At 32.7% G+C, this 22,352-nt stretch overlaps 1 protein-coding gene across 3 annotated transcripts in view; it reads left to right on the forward strand.

Moving 5' to 3' along the window:
- Window positions 1-17,731, forward strand: part of ZDHHC21 (zinc finger DHHC-type palmitoyltransferase 21) — a 62,083-nt gene extending 44,352 nt beyond the window's left edge. Inside the window, exons 7-10 of one of the 3 annotated variants that reach the window (XR_009336856.2) lie at window positions 3,502-3,618; window positions 12,523-12,671; window positions 15,856-15,899; window positions 16,452-17,110. Coding sequence is in view for 2 of the 3 variants with exons in the window: in XM_059071088.2 (XP_058927071.1) it covers window positions 3,502-3,618; window positions 15,856-15,899; window positions 16,452-16,584 (294 nt within the window). In the remaining variant the exon portion in view is untranslated. Of the gene's footprint in view, window positions 1-3,501; window positions 3,619-12,522; window positions 12,672-15,855; window positions 15,900-16,451 lie in introns of all 3 variants that reach the window. The other 2 variants (XM_059071088.2, XM_067041481.1) reach the window with 2 other exon arrangements.
- Window positions 17,732-22,352: the final 4,621 nt, after the last annotated feature.

Genomic DNA, 22,352 nt, shown 5'->3' on the forward strand with positions numbered 1-22,352 from the left:
TCAGAACCCTATATTTCACAGTGCACAAACATCATTTCCAGGTGGATTAGTGACCTAAATGTGAAAGGCAAAGCTATAAAGCTTTTAAAGGCTTTAGAAGGTAATATAGGAGAATGTCATCATTACGTCGGTATTGGGAAAGATTTCTTAAACAGGATATAAAAAGCAATGAAAGAAAAGATTGATAAATTGGACTACATTAAAATTAAGAATTTGGGATTATCCAAAGATGCCATGAAGAGAATGAAAAAGTAGACTCAGAGTAGGACAAGATATTTGTAATATGCAACTGAAATGTATCGAAAATATCTGAAGAACGAATCAGTAACCTTTCTCTTTAAGGTAGGGATGTGGGAGAGGATGTGATGGGGAAGAAGTGCACTGAGGAAAGCGTCTGCATGTTTTCAAATGTTTGCATTCTTTTCTCTAAACTGAACTTATGTTTTATGCATTTATCTATATATAAGCACATTTCTTAACCAAAAAATGGAAAGGAATGAAAATGATAAAGAAATAGTTACTGTATTAGTTTTCTAGGGCGACATAAAATACCACAGACTGGGGGCATAAACAACAGAAACTAGTTTTCTCACAGTTCTGGAGGCTGGAAGTCTAAGATCAGGATGTCAGCAGGTTTGGTTTCTCTGGAGGCTTCTCTCCTGGCTTGCAGATGGCACCTTGTTGCTGTGTCTTTGCATGTGTTTGAGCATCCGTGGTGTCGCTTTGCGTCTCTGAGTTTCCTCTTCTTATAAGGATACTAGTCAGATTGGATTAATGTCCACTCTAAGGGCCCCATTTTTCTTGATCTCCTTTTTAAAGGCCCTCTCTCCAAATACTCTCACATTCTGAAGTGCTGAGGTGAGAGTGGGGTCAGGGCTTCCACATACGAATTTCTGGAGAGACACAATTCAGCCATAATAACACTGATTATGTCATAAAGATTTGAATAGCAAATGGATGCTTGTGATTTAGATAAAATTTCCCAAGCCAATTTTTGGATTCAAAAAGTGCTAGATCTAAAAAAAAAAAAAAATCTAAGATAGAAGTAAAGATGTTGTGCTCTGGAGAAGTATGTTAAATGACTCAAAATATGGATTTAGTACTGATGTTAATTATGTGTGTGTAAAGTTGGGATGCATTTTTTTGAAAATGTAAGAGTGATAAAAAGCAATTTCTGAATTAATTTACTATTTTACACAAGTACTCTCTAACATAAATGTATACCTAAGTGAATAAATGTAATTTTAAGTAGATCTTTTAGTCTCATCTTCATCCCTAAACATGTATAAATTCTAGTGGACAAACAAGTTTTTTAATCTTTTCACTGGGAGAAAAGAGGATGCATTTTATTTGGTCATATATGGCTCAGATCTTCCTTGACTTACACGTGGGGTACATCCTGATAAACCCATTCTAAGTTGAAAATGTCCAAAGTTGAACCATTTTAAAACTCGGCAAATTGTAAGGTGAACCGTTGTAAATTGGGAACCATGTGTATTTTTATTAGGGTAAGCTCTACTATAACACAGTATGTTCATTCCTAAAATTTGCCCCACTGTGCAAAATCACGTGATGAAAACCATAGGGCTTATGGGAAAATGAAGACACAACACTCAAAAACTTTGTCAGTGACACTTAAAAGGGTTCCTAATAAAAATAGCAGCACAGTTTTATACATTTAACTAGTTAAGAAATACGTAAATACTATAACAAACATTGCACTTTACCTTAGAAGAGACGTGAAATTTTCTTGTGGAAGTGGGCATCAGAAGGGTTGCGTTATGTGAGTTATTACGAAGTGATGGAAGGAGAGTCATATGAAATTGGAGGGAAAATTGTGATACCAGGTATGGATGAGTGTGGCTCATAACACATATGACAAATTGAGTTAGCCGGTAGATGTTTGGGGGTGTGTGTTTTATGTATTCCTGTATGGCTTGGTTTAGCTGAGTGAAGTTTTTACTGTTCATCTTGGGTTTCTTGCAGATAAAATCACACATAAACAAACACAAGAGTCTTGCTATGCTCAAATTGTTGCTTAATGTATCAATCATTTTGGAACATATTTGTGTTTTCATACAGCATAATAGCAGAGTTTACAGTACTGAATTTTTAATATCATTCATAGCCCCATCTTTTCCTCTTTACATGTTTGGTAAGGATTTTTCATTAGGCCCTTTCTGGTGAAATTTTGAAATAGTCAAAACTAATATGTAACTGTTACATAACACCTTAAGTGCCTTGGTGAATTTTAAGTTTTCCCTGGCTAATAAACGAGTGGTTTGGGTGTGGACTCAGAGTTTTGCTTAAGTCAGGTGGATGATCACTGTGCCACACAGAAAAGCATCAGTTATTTTGTTTCAAACAAGATCATTATATTCGGTGACCCCCCCTGTTTCTGGTATTGCTACCAGGGTACCTTTAAGCCTTAACCTGAATCAGTATTAAAAGAGCATGTGGGTGGTTATGTTTTGGGGTCCTTCCCATTTGTTTGTTGCTTTTTATCCACTGTGGCTAGTTTATTCCAAAGCTTAGTAACTACAGGTTTCCAGAAGTCTTTGTTCTTTCACTCTCTGTCCCTCGACTGAATGGTCTGGCCAGACAAGGGAGAGAGAGTGAAAGAACAGTGAGGGTAAATGAAATGGCTTCTCTTGGTTTTCCTGACCTCCTGCCACAGTTTCTTTGGATCACTTTCAAGACCCTCATTTTCATGCCCTGGGCTGGAAAATCAGTTTTCCCTCACAGCGTTTCCTTTTATCTCTCCTGTCTAGGCATTCCTTTATGTTTCTACTGTCCTCTGTGCACACATTCCTGTTAAAGCATGTATCACATTGTTTTGGAGTTTTGCAGAGTTGGGCTCTCTCTCTGAATAAACTGCATACTTCTTGAGGGCACAGACCATATCTTTATCCTTTTTACATTTCTACTACATAGCTCAGTGCTTGGCAGTGGTAGTTGAGTGACTGGATGGATGAATGAATGAGTTGGTCTTGAAGAGAGCTGTTCATGTGATCCTATTATTTGTGTTACCCCCTCATTTTGACTAAAATACATAATCTCTAGGTATCTTGGCCACTTGAACTTTAATATTATGTTATCAGACTTGTGCATTCAAGCTTTTTAGCAGTACCATAATAAAATTTCCTTTTGTTGAACCAGAGATTGTACACCATCTGTTATGTTTTTGTTTTTTGATTTTTAGAGGGTTTTTTGTTTTGTTTTTGCTCCAAATAGTAAATGAGCATGGCTAATTTGCAACTTTAGGATTGAGGGGTTTTTATGACAATCGAGTAGTAAAATCCCATTTTTCAGCTCGCTACTATGAATTAAAAACAATTATTTTTGAAATTTTCAAATATTTATTAAGTGGAATAAAATAAAAAATGGGGAGAGTAGTTCTTTTAAGATAATAAGGGAAAATGTTATGGCTCAATTCTTGATTATTATTGCAACTGTAAGTAATTTTTGAATTGTTTTTAAGATTTTTTTTTTTTCTTATAGGACCTCTTTGTTGTTAGACATGAATTGGCCATAATGAGACTAGCTGCCTTTATGGGCATTACAATGTTAGTTGGAATAACTGGACTCTTTTATACTCAACTAATTGGCATCATCACAGTAAGTATATTTTTAATGTAATGTATTTGTGAACATATTCCCTAATTATGAACTTAATTCTAAAAAGTTACAGGAAGTTTAGAAATTAAAGAAGAAACTTATCCATAGTCATTTATGTATTTCCATTTCCGTATGCATATGTAATTTTAAAGTAGTTATAATCAGTGTACAGAGTGTACATATAATTTTGTATCCTGCTTTTAAAAATTAAAGTATTTTTATATGGCTACAGACATCATGTTTATAGTTTTTACTATTTGGATATACTATTTAGTGAACATACTATATTTTAATTAATCATTTTTCTGTTGATCAGCATCTACTATGCAATTTTTTTTCTATATTACAAAATAGGTCTTTGAACATCTCTTCTTCCTCTTTAAACTACTCACTTAAGGTAAATTCCAAAAAATGGAATGTTGCTGTTAGAAACATTTTATTAGTAATTAAACAGGTTTTTTTTTGCATGTATTTATTAGCCAAAGTGGATTTGTCACAACAGAAAAGATTTTTAAAATGAGAAAAATAACATTGGTTAAGGATTTAAAAGTTTGGAAATACACTGCATTGCAGAAGATGCAGAGTAAATAGGCTTTTTCGTATGTTGTTGGCGGGGGTATAAATTGGTATAAACTTTTTGAAGGGCAAATTGTCAATGTCTATCAAAATTTTAATTGCACAACCCTTTTGACCACCCTCTAGATACTGTTTTTCCACATGTGTGTAAATAAGTGTGTATATTAAAAAAGATCTTCATTGTTATATTGATATATATATAGTGTATGAAAACTTAAGTGTTCACAAGACTATATTCAGTGAAAAAAATGTAAGAAAATGCATCAAAACTTACTTTAAAGCAACAGTAGTCAAGAAAGTGTTGTACTGGCATAAGGATAGATGAAATAGAATTGAGAGTCCAGAAATATACACATATATCTATGGTCAATCAGTTTTTCAGCAAGAGTAGCAAGACTATTCAACAGGGGAAAGAAAAGTCTTTTCAACAAATACTGCTGGGACAGCTAGGTATCCACATGCAGAAGAATGAAGTTGAGCCCTTACCTCAATTTACCATATATGTAAATTCACTCAAAATGGATCATAGACCTAAATATAAGATCTAAAATTATAAAACTCCTAGAAGAAAACATAGGATTAGGCAATAGTAAGGATTAGGCAATAGTAAATCTTAGACTAGGAAATAATATCCTAGATATGAAACCAAAGTGTAAATAAATAAAGAAAAAAAGATAATTTGGACTAACTCAAAACTGTAAACTTTTGCACTTCAAAGGATGCTATCAAGAAAGTGAAAGGACAGCTCACAGAATGGGAGAAAATATTTGCTAATCGTGTATCTGATAAGGGACTTGTATCTAGAATAGATAAAGAACTCTTAAACTCAGTAATAAGAAGGCAACCTAGTTAAAGCATGGGGAAAGGATCTGAATGGACATTTCTTCCAAGAAGATACAAATGGACAATAAATACTACATGAAAAGATGCTCAACATCATTAGTCTTCAGGGAAATGAAAATCAAAGCCATAATTAGGTATCACTTCTCATGCACACTAGGAGGCTATAATAAAAAAAGATAATAACAAATGTTGGTGAGGATGCAGAGGAAGCAGAACCCTCATGCACTACTAGTGGGAATGTAAAATGGTGCAGATACTTTACAAAATAGTCTGACCATTCTGTAAATAAACATGAGTTATGTTTTGATTCAGCAATTCCAGGTCTAGGTATGTACCTAAGAGAAATGAAATGTATGTTCACATAAAAATTTGTACATGAATATTTATAGCAGCATTAGTCATAATAGAACAAAACTCTCAGCAATCCAGATATCTATCAGCTGGTGAATGGATATATACAAAATGTGGTATATATCCATAAAATGGAATATTATTTGACCATAAGAGGAAGTGAAGTACTGATGCATGCAACACCATGGATGAACCTTGAGAGCATTATGCTAAGTGAAAGAAACTAGTCACAAAAGGTCACATATTTGTATGATTCCATTTATATGATATGTCCAGAATAGGCAAGTCTGTAGAGACAAAGTAGATTAGTGGTTGTGTAGGGTTGGAGAGCTAGTGGGGGCTGGAGATAATGGCTAAAGGTTACAGGGTTTCTTTCATAGGGTGATGAACATGTTCTAAAATTGATTGTGGTGATGGTTGTATGACTCTGTGAACATACTAAAAAAAATTGAATTGTATACTTTAAATGGGTGAATTTTATGGTATATGAATTATATGTGAATAAAGCTGTTATCAAAAAAAGAATATTTCTAGCATAAATTAAATGTTAACTGTTCATTTGTTCACATTCATTCATTTATTTATTCATTTTGTATATGGTTTGTTCATGTCCTTTGTCTGTTTTCTGTTCAGGTGTTCTTTTCTCTTATGGTTTAATAAGAAATGTTAATAAAAACATTAACTTTCAAAAAAAAGAAATAAGGCAGAGGTAACTATCTCTCTATCCCTCTATCTATATGCAAAGACTATCTATGGAAAGACACATGAGATACTAGTAATGGTACTGGCCTCTGAAGAAAACTGGAAGAATGCAGTCAGAAATGGAAGGAAAACATTTATTATGTAACCATTGTTTCAATATTTTGTAAGGTACTCATAATAACCTTTCCCCTCTAGATTTTATAGGAAGAATTTTAAACACACAGGAAATTTTAAAGAATCTTACAGAGTATTTGCTTTATCTCACTTCAAATTGTCCATCAATCAGTTATATGTTGTAATATATATCAAAGTAATTTGCAGCATCAGATAGTTCACCATACAAATCATTAACTGGAGCTCAGTGCTTGTTATGTTTTTTCCTTTGAGGCAAATTTTACATACAATGAAAGGCATAAATACACACATGTGCAACCCAAACCCCTTTCACAATAGAGAATATTACCATCACCCTAGAAAGTTCCCTCATGCCTCATATCAGTAAATCCATATCCTCTGCAGAGGCAGCAGTGATCTGTTGTTTTTTTCCCCATCCAGCACAGGTTAGTATTGGTTATAGAATTTCATATATACCCATTAATATGTCTTCTTTCTTTCAATATAATATTTTTTGATTCATCCATGTTGTTGCATGTATTGATAATTTTTTATTGCTGAGTAGTATTCCATTGTATGGCTACACCACAGTTTGTTTATCCATTCTATTTAAAGACAACTGGTCTCGTTCCAGATTTTGGTAATTATGAATAAAAATGCTGTGAGCATTCTTGTTCAGGTCTTTTTGTGGAAACATGTTTTCATTTTCTTGGGTAAATACCTAGGAGAAGAATTGCTGGTCACTTAAGACAGATTTATCTTTTATTTCATAAGAAACTGCCAGGCCTTTTCCCCAAGTAACTATCATTTTGCACTCTCACCAACAATGTATGAGAATTCTGGTTGGTCCACATCCTCATCAACATTTATTGTTGTCAGTCTTTTTAATTGCAGCTGTTCTAGTACATTTTAATAGTATCTGGTTGTTTTAATTTGTATTTCCTTGATAAGTAATGATATTGAACACTTCTTCATGTGCTTATTGGACATTCATGGATTGTATAATGTCTGTTTAAATATGTTTTTATTATTATTCAGTGGCTTGAAATGTTTTCTAATATCTCTTGTGATTTATCTAATGATGATGATAAATAACATGATATTAATCACATTCCTGTGGATGAGAATAGGTCTTCCCCTAACATCTTTTTTCTCTGCTTTTATACTCATTCATAATTACTTTATAGCCTATTCATAAGTCAAGTCTAAATTGCCAGATTATGCTTGCATTTTTGAATTTCCACTTTTGAAGTTGCCCAAATCATTTATATTTCCTGGAATGAAGTTTCTCTGATATCCCCCAATTTCTTATGATTAATGACTGGAAATGGACGTTTGAGAGTGTTGCTGTTAAGACTTCAAGTTACTTCTGAGAGCCGTCAGAGGTTTATAGCTGAGGGTAACAGTTTCCTTCTCACCTAAGCAGAAAGTGGGGTTTGGCAGCAAAGGCTTCAAGATATTTTAAGAATTCCTATTCTCAAATTTTAGTATTCACTTCTGAGTTGGACATGAAGTTATTTATAGTATTTGCTGGTTTGTAAAGGGTATATAATATCAGGTTCCTTTCTGAGTATTCCGTACTACCAGTATGTTAATATTAATTTTCAAATTGCATGATTTTCTCTTTTGCTATAATATTGGACAACATTTCACCATTTTAAGACAGGGAGATTGGTTCTGATGTTGTGATATTTCTAAAACTGAGTAGAAACCACATTTGTTAAATAATGCTCTCTCCCCAAGTCTCATCTCTTTCTGTATACATTTAGTACCCTCTCAGAACACTCTGTGCTAGACAGGTCTCATGTCTTTGGAAATTATACATTTGTGAAACATTTAAAAAGGAATGCAAGCATTAAGAGAGAGAATATATTCCATTTGTTAGTCCAGCCTTTAGGCACTGTACTTCCTCTTGAATCTAAGTACTTTAAAAAATTACAGTAAATTTCAATTCCATTTACCTGGGCTTTCATAGTGAACTTCAAGTACCACTCTTTTTGAATGAAAAAAACATTTTTTTAAAGGTTTCCAGAATTCACTCCTCCCCACATTGATTTAAGGTTCTTTAGGGCTTAATTATTTGAAGTTGTTATGCATTCAGTATTTAATTTTAAATCTAGTGAATTATTAGTATTTAAAAATAGTATTTAATATTAAAATTTAAATTTAAAATAGAGATTTTGCTTCCTTTCTTTATAAAATATGCTTGCTGTTTCATTTTATGAAAGAATTAATACTGCCTACAGGATATTTCACATCTGGACATGTTTTTGTCATAATCTGAATCCATGAATCTCTCTTTACAGTGTGAAAGAAGTGACGAATTTGTCAGTTAGTATAAGAAAGAAAACGGGGAGAAAGAATCACAGTAAATTTAATTACTTCATTGATGTCTTCCTCCTTCCCCTACTCGTGCACCCCAAAGACCAAGAGGCATTTTGGGAAAACACTGGTGGGAGTATCATTTCATTATAGAAACTATATAATTACATAGCTTGAATATAGGCCTGTTAGACAACAAACAAGCAAAACAAGTGCTATCTGTATTTAGGTTTAGGTTGAGGTTTTGAGGAAGCAGTGTATTAATTTTCAGTAATTTTTCCCCATTATTTGTTCTTACTTGGAAAAATCATTTCTCTCCTGTATAAGAGGAAAAATCCCATCTTATTGATAGTAGAAGGTAACAGGATAATCATAGTAATGATAATCTGATGTCATTTTAGACCTAGTAAGAGCAGATTATCTGTGACCCAGATAAAATAATTAGAAATTACTTAAATTTAAAAACAGTGGATTTCTAATCCCATTTCCAAGGTTAAAAGATCTCACCACAACCCGATGTTTCTATGGAACACACTAATCTTAAACCCAATTTTAAAGGATTACCTTTGATTATTTTTAGATTTAATTTTAAACAAGATTTAACTATATATGCTTGTTCCTTTTTACTAAAATTAATATTGAAGTTAAAGTGTTTTCAAAGTCTGCTTTGAAGCATTCTTTATTTAGTTAAGGAACAGATTATTCTAATTATTCCTTACTTAGACCCTTTAGCCTTTTTCTTTGTTTCTGAATGAAATAGATAGTGATGTCATTATTGTAATTGATGTCAGAATTTCTTATTGAGCAGTATTTCACACACAGCCAAGAATAATGTCAGTTCTGATGAGCACCAACACTAAGAGTGCTGGGTGACTGTATTAGTCATGTTTTGAGTTGCTGGGCTTGGAGAGAGTTAATCAAGAAGCTCTGTAACAGCTGGTACAGCGCCTTCTGGTGAGGGTCTGACAGTGAGCTATTGTGTACCATGACACTGCTCTGACAGTTTATCTAAATTTTGTATACAAGCATTTTTGTTTTCAGGGCACCGTGGAGTTTGTGTAAAAGCTTAAGCTTTTGATGGCATCTCTGGAGCTTAGTGCTTTTCTCAGTTGTGGTGAGATTGAGGGTGGGGTGGGGAAGATATATTTAGTTGAAATTTTGTAAAAGGCTTTAAATTCTCAAAGAAAAAAATTGAGCTTTTTATATTTGGTCTCACAGGTAACTATTGTTGGACGCTACTTGAGTTACTAAAGATAGCTTAAAGCAAAGCTTTTCAAAATAAAGGGAGAAAATGTTTTCCCCCCTAAATACTGGCTCATGATTACCTAAATAAATATAGACAGAATCACAGATGCAGGAGTGACTTAATTTTAACTTGATTATGTTATACAATGAAAAGTATCTTGTGTTCAAAATGTTAAATTAGTTTAAATGGGATTATCTATTAAACAGCATTCTTATTAATCAGATGATTAGTGGACTTACCTGCCTTTTAACATGTACCCAGAAATGTAGTCCTGAGATTATTAATCCTTATAATGAAATTTTGCTAAGTATCCCCCGAATCTGTGTGGTGAATTAACAGCATTCGGTATAGTCTCTGTACAAATTATGTTTGGTTTACTCAACTCCATATCAGCATTGCATATATGGAAATCATTGCTAATTATGCTGAACCAAGCTCACTTACATTTCTGTAAAGGGAGCTCTGTACAGCATTTTGTTTTCCTTTCTGAATTATGTTTTCATTTAATAAAAACAAAATATATGTTTAATACAGTATTTCTAATTATAATATTATGGGAAGTATCTTCTCTGTAGCTTTTCTAAAACCTAGAAAAATCATTAAAATTTAAATTGTTACTTCTTAAATGATTTTAATGTCATATTCTAATATTGGCTATAATATTTCTTTGAATTTTGGATACAGTAGAGAACTTTATAGAAACTAGGTTACCCCTCGCTAAGGAATTAGTTTAAATACATACTGTGTTACATTGCATAGTAATAGAAAAGCTTTCTTTCTAAAAATTCCTGCTAGCATCATGATTATTATGTGTGGAAGTGGATTGCTCTTTAGCATAAACGTGTTCCTATGTGAAAATGGATTTATATTGCATCCTCTCTCTTTACTCAATGTAATAAACTTCTTGAAAGTAGTTTAAAACAACTTAAATCTATTTCTATAGATTTTTTTCAATAGGAATAGTGCATTTTAATTTTCTTAAAGCACGATGAATAGCTTGAGTGATTAAATAGATGATTTTTTTTTTTTGGTAAGGAAGCTAAACATTTATGAGTTGTACTTGCTGTTTTTCCCATTTTATTGTTCATGTTCTGAATCTACGTGAATTTTTAATCTGAATTTACAACTTTATAGGGTTGGAAAAAACTGAATTTTATATTTATAGTTAACTTTTAGATCTTTTTCCACAGTGATTCATATGCTTCTCTCTGTCACAGTCTATCACTATATTAATTCTCAAATTCCAGCCAAAGGAGCACATAAGCCCATCTTACTTCTCCTGGTAACCAAAAATGTTATGCAAGTATAGTTTTGTAGTAAAAATGTAAGAGTAGTTGACCTTGATTTGATTGTTGATTGCAAACGTAAGTTTTCAGCTGTTTCTAAATAGTGTATGGCTTATTTATATATGTTATTGTATATAATCCTCCTCTCTGACATCCTCGGTATATTCCTATATAATTATTTCTTGTATGTTTAACTACTTTCACTAGACTGTAAGCTCCTTGTTGCTAAGGACTGTGTCATAATATGTACTTAGTAAATTTTTGATAGACAATAAATGAGTAAATGAATCATGTTTTATGTACTTAGTACTAGATTGTAAGCCCCTGTGGACATTGGATTTTATCTGTGTAGTCTCCTACAGTCCATGTCATTTTATCTTTGATTATAAAAACCACTTTTTTGTTTAAACATAAATTTTTCTAGTTACATTCTAATGTAATTAAGATATCTCCAAGCCCTACAATAAAAACTTAGGCCTCTCATTTATTGAGGAGTTATTAAGGGCTCTAACATATTAACTCATTTAATTTCTACAAAAACCTATGAGGTAAATAGTAGTATTTGAAAATTGAGATACAGAATTTTAGTAACTTTCTTAAGGTTTTATACAGCCAGAAAATGGCTTGATGAAGAGGAGTATGGGAATTATGTTGGAAAGAAATGTTTTAAGTGGCTATAAAAGTAACATCTACTGCCTTCTCAGTTTGGTTTCATGATTGATTAAATGTCTTTGTTAACTTAAGATCTCTAATAAAAGATATAGCTGGTCCTTTGTTGGAGATGGATGCTTATGAACCATTTATTTCAAGTGAGTAATATAGTAGTGAGTTCTGGCTTCAAAGGAGGAGAGAGAGCTAAGGCTAACAGAAAGTTTTCTCTCTTTGGATTGAAAAAAATTAAAGATAAGGAATCATGTTATTTCTGTCCATGTTCAATTAGTTTAGTGCTGCAAACATATATTGAGTACCCACTTTGAATAATCTGTGCTGTTAGGTGCTATGAAAGATACAAAGTTAAATGAGTTGCTCTCTGTATGTTGAGCAGAAATTCTAGGAAGTCAAGCAAAAGTCTATTTTAGAATTAGCAGAAATCAGTAGTAAACAAAACAGGTATATAATCTCTAGTTGTGATAAACTTTCCTTAATAGTGTTTTTTACTCCGGGTTAAATCAGCAGAGCCATTGAATCAAGTATGTGCAGTAGAGTTAAAAGCATCAACAAGAGCTATGATAAGACTAAAGAGTGCAGGTGATCCTTGAGGTTAGATCGAACTGTCTTCAAGGAGACTTTCTGATAGAATGTTCCTACTTTCCTCAGATCTTCAGTTTGACAGATCTGGAAACTTCATTTTGAAAATGTTTCCAGGGTTAATCAGGCCCAGAAGCAGTGACTCTACTTCTAGACTCAAAAGTGATAGTCATATAAACCAGGTTGACTATTTATTCCCTTATGTATGATTGTCAGGTACCAAAGGACTCTGCAGTACATTCTTTCTCCTGTACAACAACATATATGACAAAGTGTTGCTTTGTGAGAATGAACTCAAAGCAGAATGAGTTAGTTGGATGGATTGTATCATCAAGCTGTGTATTCCAAGAGGACTAGATTCTCAGGTCTGTTAACCAGGAAACGTCTGGTGCTAAATTCTTGCTCTTTGCCTCTCACCTCCCCCCACCTCAATTTTTCCAATAGGCAATAAATACCTCCCTCTCCCTTCCTATTAGAAACTTTTTTTTCCATTCCAGTTATAATCTTATTAGTTGAGATACAGTTTTCTTTTAAGTCAAACATATTTCCTTAGACTGAACCTGAAAGATCATTTCTTAGAGTAAGATGAACCATCAGGAGAAGATAAAGTATAGTTGATAAAATACTTGAGCCCTATATTTCTGTAAGTCTTTCTTGTTTCTAGTTTATTCTCTTTTTAGAAAATAAACTTCTGGTTTTTAAAATAGGAAAGCATTCTCATTTATCTCAGTTATGCAGACTGGCAGAAGTCTTGGATATTTTGATCATTAGACCATATTCAAGACATAAATATTTCTTTGGAAATAAGGTATTTTGATTGTAGATAACACAATAAAAATGTGTTTCTTATCGTTCCTTGAAGAGTGAGTTTTTCTAGGTAGCTGTTTTACATATAACTAAGAATTTATAAGATATACTCCGTGAAGATAGCAATTACCTTTTTGGTCATTTTTGTGATAATCACTAAAGGTATTGAGTCGTTTATGTTGAATGGAATTAGCTGCACTAAAATCTATTTTAAATATTTTTAGGTTATTTTTTTCATGTGTGAAATAAATATTCCACAATTCCCTGCTTAATAAAACAAAACAAAAAGTTTATTAAACCTAGTTTGGCACTTGAAAATAACTATGGTTGTCAATATTCCTGCCATTAGTAACCTCTCTTCTCTTCTAGTTTGCTGTTTCTATTGTGCATATAAATACAATAGCATGATAACTTGTGTTGCCCTGAGTATGCTGTATAAATGCCAGTGCAAAAACTTTGTGACATGTTTGGCTGTTCTTTTTTCTTATAATAGTACTCTGGATAGCTGAGAGATAAGAATTTGCCATTTCTAGAGGAAAAAAATAGTCTTTTTTGGCTAGCCTCACAAATCCTGTTCATAAAGTCATGGTAAACATCACATCCTTTGATTGAATGACAATCTGTTTATGCTGACTTGAAAGGTAGTGTTGCTCGTATTTCTTGAACCAGATTCTAGAAAGATGTCAAAAGCACTTGAAAATAAGAGCTTTTCCCATATGCAGTCAAAATTCAAAGCCCTTAAAATTGATTACTTTATTGTCACAAGTACATTCCTTAAAGTTATAATCGAGTTGTAAGTTTCTGCACAGTGAAAATATCCTGTAACATTAGCTAGTTCTCGTAGTCTAACCTTGTAATTGCCTTCCTTATCCTGAAATAGTTTCCACTTTTAAGTGTTATCTACACCTGCAATTTGGGGCCATTTATATACCTTTCCTGATAACACCTTTAAATTTCTTTCCTGTCTTTTCCTTTGTATTTTTGCGCAAGCTGTCTTAATTGTTTTGGAATAACCTGTCACCATCAGTTCTAAGAAACCATTTAAATTATTTCCTTCATTTTTTTTTTTCTGATATGGAACCAGAACCCCAGCTTTCCTCTAAGTCTTAAATAAATTTTTTATGTATTTTCAGACTGTGTTTTCACAAAGTAAAACATTATTTTGAGGAAATTATGCAACAGAACCGGGAAAGGTTAATTATAAATAGAATCGTCATTGGAAACCATGAATTTCAGGAAATGCTAGGAAATCAGTGAATATAGAGTGACTAATCTATAGCCTCCTCACAGATTCCTGGGAAATCTGGAAATGAAACTCTGTTATTAGTTACTAGTCACCTAAGAAATGATAGATTTGTTTTCCTGTATGTGGGCCAACTGTAGTTAGACAACTGTTCATACATAAGAATTTAATGTTCTGAGCCGTTCGTGTAACTTCTTTAAAGAGTTTTTTGAAGTAAAGGTGCTTTTCAGTAGTATTATTGGAAGAGAGTTCTATAGCTAAAGAAGTTCTTGCAATTGGAGTTGCAGCCACAAATATTTGCATGAATAGTACTGCTTAATAACTGCAGTCTACCTGCTATATCTGAGGAAGCTAATAAAGGAAAGGATAAAAGGAGGAAGACTTTTTTGTATATTTAAAAGAATATATTTTCTTTTGTACTACGTAAAAGTATATTTAAAATGTAAATATATATCTAAAATAAGATTATATAATTTGTGTTTTGATTATTTGGATATTCCTTATCATCACTGTTTCTCAGTCTAATGATAGGTCTTCCATTAACATGAATTAGACCAACATGTCTAGAAGCTTTCTTCTCTTTATTGAGTTGTTTTTCTTACATATTTGTGTTAACAGCTTTATGGAAAACACATAATGAGAAATTGCATTATTATGAAGAGACTGGTTTTTCTCTTGAAAAAGAAAACAGTTTTTTACCAAAGAACACTAATCAGTTAGCTTTCCTTTTCAGAGTAATAAATGTTGTAGTACGGCAAATGCATACATTGCCTTGTTGAATTTGGCTTTGTTTACAGAAATCCATAACCAGTAGTGCTCTTTGGCTCTTGACAGTTTTCTGTTCAATATTGTCTTTCATTTATCATTTTGGTATTTATTTTTTAATGCATATTTAATGACATTTGAATTAAATATAGACTTTTAAAAGAATTATCAAGAAGGCAAGTGTAATAAAAGGTTATTTTTTAATGAAGTGAGACTCCTACAATTTGGGGGGGTTGTAATTGAATAAATTGGGTTTTTTTAGCACAACGTAATGTTGATTCTGTTTTTCCAAGGAAAGTTCAGCAATGTACATAGATAATTTAAAATTCTTTTTTAAAACATCTTTATTGAAGTATAATTGCTTTACAATGGTGTGTTAGTTTCTGCTTTATAACAAAGTGAATCAGCTGTATGTATACATGTATCCCCATGTCCCCTCCTCTTGTGTCTGCCTCCCGCCCTCCCTATCCCACACCTCTAGGTGGTCACAAAGCACTGAGCTGATCTCCCTGTGCTATGAGACTGCTTCCCACTAGCTATCTATTTTACATTTGGTAGTGTATATCTGTCCTTATATACACTACCACTTTCTCACTTTGTCCCAGCTTAGTACCCATACATAAACTTTGTATCTTTAGAATATTCTCAGAATATGATTAAAAACATCATGAAATAGATATAGAATCAAGCCTTGATAACTGTTATATCTGAGTATTTTTTTTAATTTTTAATAGGATACAACATCTATTGAAAAGATGTCAAACTGTTGTGAAGAAATGTAAGTATAAAAGTGAAGTCTGTAGTGTTCTTATTTAAAAATGCAAACAACTGGTTACATTTGAAAAATGTGTGCATGTAGTGGAAAGATAATATAATGATGGCTTTTTCTTGGTGCCTTTTGTAAGACTTGAACTAGCAAGCATAACCGAGTCTTACCGTAGGGGTAGGGGTCTTCTAGCCGTGATAGTTTTCAAACAAAATAAGTACTGATCATTCTTGTTCCTTGTCCTACTAAAGTAAGTTAAATTATTTGTCCTGAAAATACATCAAAAGAGATTTGCTACTGTGTTGTTGACACACATTCTGTTAATCCTGAGATCCTCCTCTGCTTCAAAAGTTGCCCTAGGTTGATTGACGACACAGATACAATATCTGCTATCCAGAGTTAAAACTCAGCTGCATGCCATAATGAAAGAAAAGCTCTATTTGTGATGCTGGGACACAATTCATCAGAGTCCAGTAATGGATCCCCAGCCAACCTGTATTGTTTTAGCTGACTGAAGTGCACCATGGGAGTGCTGTCTTTCACTAATAATGCTGTCTTCTGTAGATCGAGGCCCCGAAAGCCATGGCAGCAGACCTTCTCAGAAGTTTTTGGCACTCGTTGGAAGATCCTGTGGTTTATTCCTTTCAGGCAGAGGCAACCACTGCGAGTTCCCTACCACTTTGCCAATCACGTCTAAACAGATGGATGGTGGGCACAGATGGGTCCTCCATGCTGGAAATGCGTTACAGGTTTTCTGATAATAGAACTATGACAGTCTTCAAGTCAATTAAAATCCACCCACCTATCTTAAGCATCATAATGTGCCCCAGGCTTTATTTTAATAGTGATCTTGATCCTGATGTGGGACTAATACATGTTCTATATTTAAGTTTTAAAGCATGTTTACTTTCAAATTAGCTTTCCACAGGGATTTCTTTAAATGCTTTTGTTATTAAACTCAAAAGGCAGTGATTAGGATGAAATAATTGTACATAATTTCTTTTAGTACTGACAGTGTTACAGATTTTACTTTATGGGAAACTTCAGATGTTTATTTAAAATTTTCACCCTTAAGCAGTACTAACCAAATCTGAATTTCATTCTTTAGGTTTTACAGAAGTTGATACACCTTATATGTAAATTTTCTTTTTCAAATACAATTTTATGTTATACTTCCTTTTATATGTGCTGCAAGATATTTTTTAATGCAGCATATAGGATTGAACAACAACAAAAAAGCAAAAATAGAAACAAAAAAGGACAGTGTTTTCTTAGAAGTGGCTTTCTAATGTTTTTTTTTCTTTTCACCAAAAACAAAATAAAAACACCACTGAAGTAAAACACCAACTACCTACCTTATTTTAAAGGAAAGATTCATTTTTTTTCACATTAACTTTCCCATTTCTTTCCCCTGTACTGTTGTAATTATTGATTTTTGTTAAAATATTTGCTCCAAGGGGAAATTTTTGACCAAACAGGCATGTGTTCCTATTTTACCCTAAGATTTTTATTAGCAAAAAGGGTAAAGAATTTGCAATAATTCCACTGATACCTTTTCTAGTGTGTTTATGTTAGAATGCATATGTTTTTAAAATGCTAGTATAACTAGATAATATATAATGTATAGTATAAAGAAGAATATTGTGCTTTTAAAAAAATATGTATACTTTTTACTTTTGTTTACCTACTAGTAGATCTAAAATTACACCTTGAAGGTTTTTATATAATAGATATTGGCCAACTAATATTGAAATTTTATTTATAGGAAGTTACTAGTAAAAGTAAGTAAATTTTGTGTACCTGTAATCACCCAGATTGAAATTAAATTGTAATTGACCAACTATAATCTGGATTGAGAGACCTTTTGTTAGTAGCCAATGTTAGGAAATGACCTTAAAATGAGAAAATATAATAATCTATATTCATTGTTAGCCTTATACAAATTTAAATTGCTAATTGTGATGGTCTCTTGGAAAGCATAGAATATTTGTGTGAGAAAAAATTTAGCATGGTTTGAAAAAAATTCAGTTAAAAATTTTTTTCCATTAGAATACTGCAAAATCCATATATCTTTAAAAAAATAATTATGTACTCAGCCTTTCCCTTGAAGAGAAGATTGAAGGGGTATCTAGTGTTCTTGGAGCATATCAATATTTTCTTTTTGGTTAGTTTTGGTAGTAAGGAGTCATACCTGAGAAATCATGAAACAGAAGATTACCATTGTCAGCTAGTTAACTATATTGTGGTTGTATTTTAGAAATTATAAATATCTCCTAAAATAATAGAATAAGGTCTACTCAGAGATACAAGTACCATGTCTTTCATGTTCTGATTACAATGCTTTATTATTTAAAAACTTAGTGGCAGATGGAAATATTTATTGGTGCTGATAAGATTCATAGTAAATTTAATATAAGAAGTATATTTATAGAGCTTAATGAACTACAAAATTAGTACATATATTCATTCCAGGCAGATGGGTTGGGTTTTGACCAAATTTGGCCTGGTGACTGAACTGTTATAAGGAGTAATGTATAGATAATGTAGATAGATGTCAGTCAGATGCCTTATGCTGTATACATTCCTTTCAAATAAGGACACTGAGAAAACAGCAAAGCCAAGTGAAGACCCCCTAAAGAGCTTTATGGACGTATTTATACTTCATATGGTAGCAGTAGCTACCTTGAAAAGTACCAGGGAGGTACTCAGTGCCAACCTCTGCCTCAGTAATGAGAATCAAAGATGGTCTCTTTCCCACTCTAATGGTTTCTGGTTTTGGTTTTCTTAGGTTTCCCACTTCTAGGGCACCTCTTCCCACCTTTCTCTTTACTTTCCCTGATCCTGATCCCTCTGTACCTGATTTCTCTATATTACTGGAATACAAACTAATGCACTAGGCAAGGCATATGTTTATTTTTGTTTGAGTGGCAGAAATGCTACATATCAATATATTTATGTAGGAATCTATATAAAGTATATCTATATATACTTATGCTGTAACTTTCAGTATTTCAAAGTTAGCACACCTAACTGGGTTTTATGATTCTTGTTAGACAACTTGAGAGAGAACACCTGGCACTTTCCTAGGGAGTCTATAAACTCTAGTGTGCTCTCTGCGCCCTCTTTTGGCTAATTGATGTAATTATACTGGCTCTAGAGATTTATTGCCCAAGTGAAATGTATACCCAAATTCTGAACATTTCAGAGGTACAAACTTAAGGGAAGTCTATGTACAAAACTGTAAGGTTTTATGAAAATGAATGTGTTCCTATTTATGATTTGATGTCTGGTTCATACATATATGACTACTTTGCTTCATTTATGTATATTCACATTATATTTTTTACTATCAGACAAATTTATATCAGATCAGGATAAATAAATATAAACCATTTCATGAATTTTATTTTGAACCTTATTTTGGCAAACTAAGCCCTTAGAATTAAAAAGTTATTACCTTAAAATTACCAATTTATTATAAAACAAATTTATCATAGTTACAATGGCAAGCCAGTGTCTAATGTGTTTTACTGAATATCTAAAAAAATACATTCAGTTTTTTAATCCCAGTTTTGGAATGATTTTTTTTAAACTGATTCAATTGCATTAAAATAATAAGAGATTAATAATTCTTTCTATACTTCTCTTCATTCTTTTTAACTTTCCTACTGTGAGTTAGAGCTGTAGCTTTAGTAGCCAATTTATTATATATTCTGGGTAACCATGAAAATAACTAGTGATGTTGAGCATTAGAAAATAATTATGAGCAGTGAGATTACTGATGTAATCTGTATATTGGATGAAGTATTTCCTTATAAACATTTCATTTCATTTTAAACGAAATGTATTTTAAAGGATGTTTTACATTCAGCAAAGTCATTAATTGGACTTCTGGAAATGAAAGTAGTTGTTAAGTAGTTGTTATAAGTTGCACCTCTTGAACAGTTATGTTTGATGCTGTTCTTTTCTGCAAACAAAAATGTTTATGGGCTCAAGATTGTAGGCAAAAAGTGACTGTGTTCAGAATTTTAAAAATATTAAGTTAGCTGATGTTCCATTGTGAGAAAAATACGATTTTGCTTCAGAGTTGTAAAAATATTTGTGGTTAACATAAGAGATAGGTATACTTAAAATATTAATATATTAATCTCTTTGAACAGAAGAAAGCGTAGTTTACTTTTAAGTAATAGAAATACAGAACATAAGCATAAAGTTTACTGTAACAGCTAAGTTAAAACTTCTGTCAGAATGAACATCAGTGAATGTTAGCTAATGCTTAGAGGTATTTTTCTCCAAGGATGGTGGCTAATTATAACTTCTTCATCAGGCTTTTTCAAGTCACTTTCCTAGAAATAATTAGTTGAAGGTGTGTCACCCAAAAGGGTGTATTAATGCTAATCATAAAGACTTGAGTTAGGACAACACCTCCACCCAGGAAGTATGAAGTAGTTTTGATTATAACCACATACCTTTCTATGTGTTAGATAATGGAGCAGTTTGAATGTTCTCACATATGTTGGTATAAAATCACAATGTATCCAGCTCTAGTTTACAATGGTATTAATATTAACAGAGCTGCTAGTCTTTCCCTGGACTTTTCTCTAGTGTCTACTTCCCTTGTGCTTCACGTATGAATAGACTACTTAGCTCAAGTTTACTAAACTATTGCTGCTTCATTAAATAAGTTTTTGACATGACCTCTATATATGTAGATATATCTAGAATTTACTTGGTACAGTTTACACGTAGAAACATTAAATAATTTATTAATAGATATAAGTATTAGATTGTTTACCCAATTCTACTGCTGTTGCTTTCAAAAATATAAGTACTGGCAAATGTAGTTAGTAAGTCATGTACATTTAGTATGTTCTACTTGCTAGTATTAGTAACCATATAATTAACAAATGAATGAGTGTATTATTTAATGTCTACATTTGTTACTTTCGAGCCTAAGAATCCTCTGAATTTCTCTGTAAATCACAAATTTCATTATGCTCTGAATTTAGCCATTCTCAATTGAATTCTAGAATATTCTTCAGCAGAATGTGAGAAAGTAATAGAACCAACTTGCTTGAAGTATTTTGAACCGATGTTCTTCTGTATATCAATCAGTATTTAGCATTTCAGCTGCATTTAGGATGATGATGGTTAAACTTCAGGAAGTGTTTTCTCTGATGTCTCCTTTCATTATCATTGTGCAATTTTTAACAACAAAATTTACTACATTTTTGTCTGTTCTTCAGATGTTGTAATACTGCCTGCTAGTGCTAATCTGAAACAGAAATAATAATGCTGTTTATCCTTATGTCATTGGTATTATTGGTATTTTCCATTATCATTTTTTTTACTATTATTTCCTTTTTCCCTTGTCTACCATAGAGGACAGGTACTAATGAGTAGTGAGTAGCCAAAATTGGATAAAGAGAGTATTAAGATGGAGAGAAGCTAGACAGAGCATGTATAATCAGCATCTCAGCAGCAGGGTTTACTGGATACAGAATCTGTAACGTCAGAGAATTCCTCTGCTACAATCATTTTAGCCTTATCTCTTGTTGACACTGTTTCACTGTAAGAGTTGTTGATGCGTATAAGCGTTTAGTTTGAGTTATTTTATCCAAGGAGTGTATATTGCTGATTCTTGTCAGCTAGTCAGATGCCTTTAAGAAATTATTTTGAATTTTAAATATCGTAAGTGTACAGTGTATGCTAACATGAAGTGTCAAGAATTATGCGAAAGTACAGCTACTTAATGCCAAGCAGAAATGAATAGGTTGCCCAAGGTTTGATTAAAAAAGCTGGGACCTTTTTATAAGTCTCCTCTTGCAGAGAAAGGATATACTAAGTATTGTGGTAAAATCTGTCAACAGAGGGAAAATCAACAGTTTGTATATAAAGGGTGATTTTCACTTTAAAATTTGGACTATTTCAGTTTTTCATATCTTGAAGGTCTCCGTAGCTATTGGTATTGTGAATCCCTGTAACATGTAATGTGGTGCTTACCATGGTTGTTCAACACTCTGATCTTTTGGGTATTGATAGCTGTATATCTAAACAGATATGGACAAAACAGTAGCAATGAAAGGTGGTCTTTTTGTGGTTTTGCTTGTCTGTTGACTAAATACAGGGTTTACCTGGGTAGGCTGTCAACTAAAGGGAGAGCTAGTCTGCATATTGCACGCTCAGTGTTCTTGCCAGGGTGTGTCAGGTGACATTGGAACTACTGGTGCCTGAAGTTAGTGTTTCACAGCCTCAACAGCGAAGACATCCTGGTGCTACTCACTTTAACATTGAGTGACATTTTTAATTCCCGTACCAAAGAGTTAATTTTCTTTTTGGTTCACTGAGTTTTCTTCTCACATCCTTGTGTTTATAAAGTAGAATTGAATGTCACTAAGAACAATTTTGATTAATAGATCTTAGTTTTTGCACACTGCTGCCTCAATTTAATTGGCTTTAAATGTC

Source organism: Kogia breviceps, chromosome 8 (genome assembly GCF_026419965.1).
Source record: "Kogia breviceps isolate mKogBre1 chromosome 8, mKogBre1 haplotype 1, whole genome shotgun sequence".
NCBI lineage: Eukaryota > Metazoa > Chordata > Mammalia > Artiodactyla > Physeteridae > Kogia > Kogia breviceps.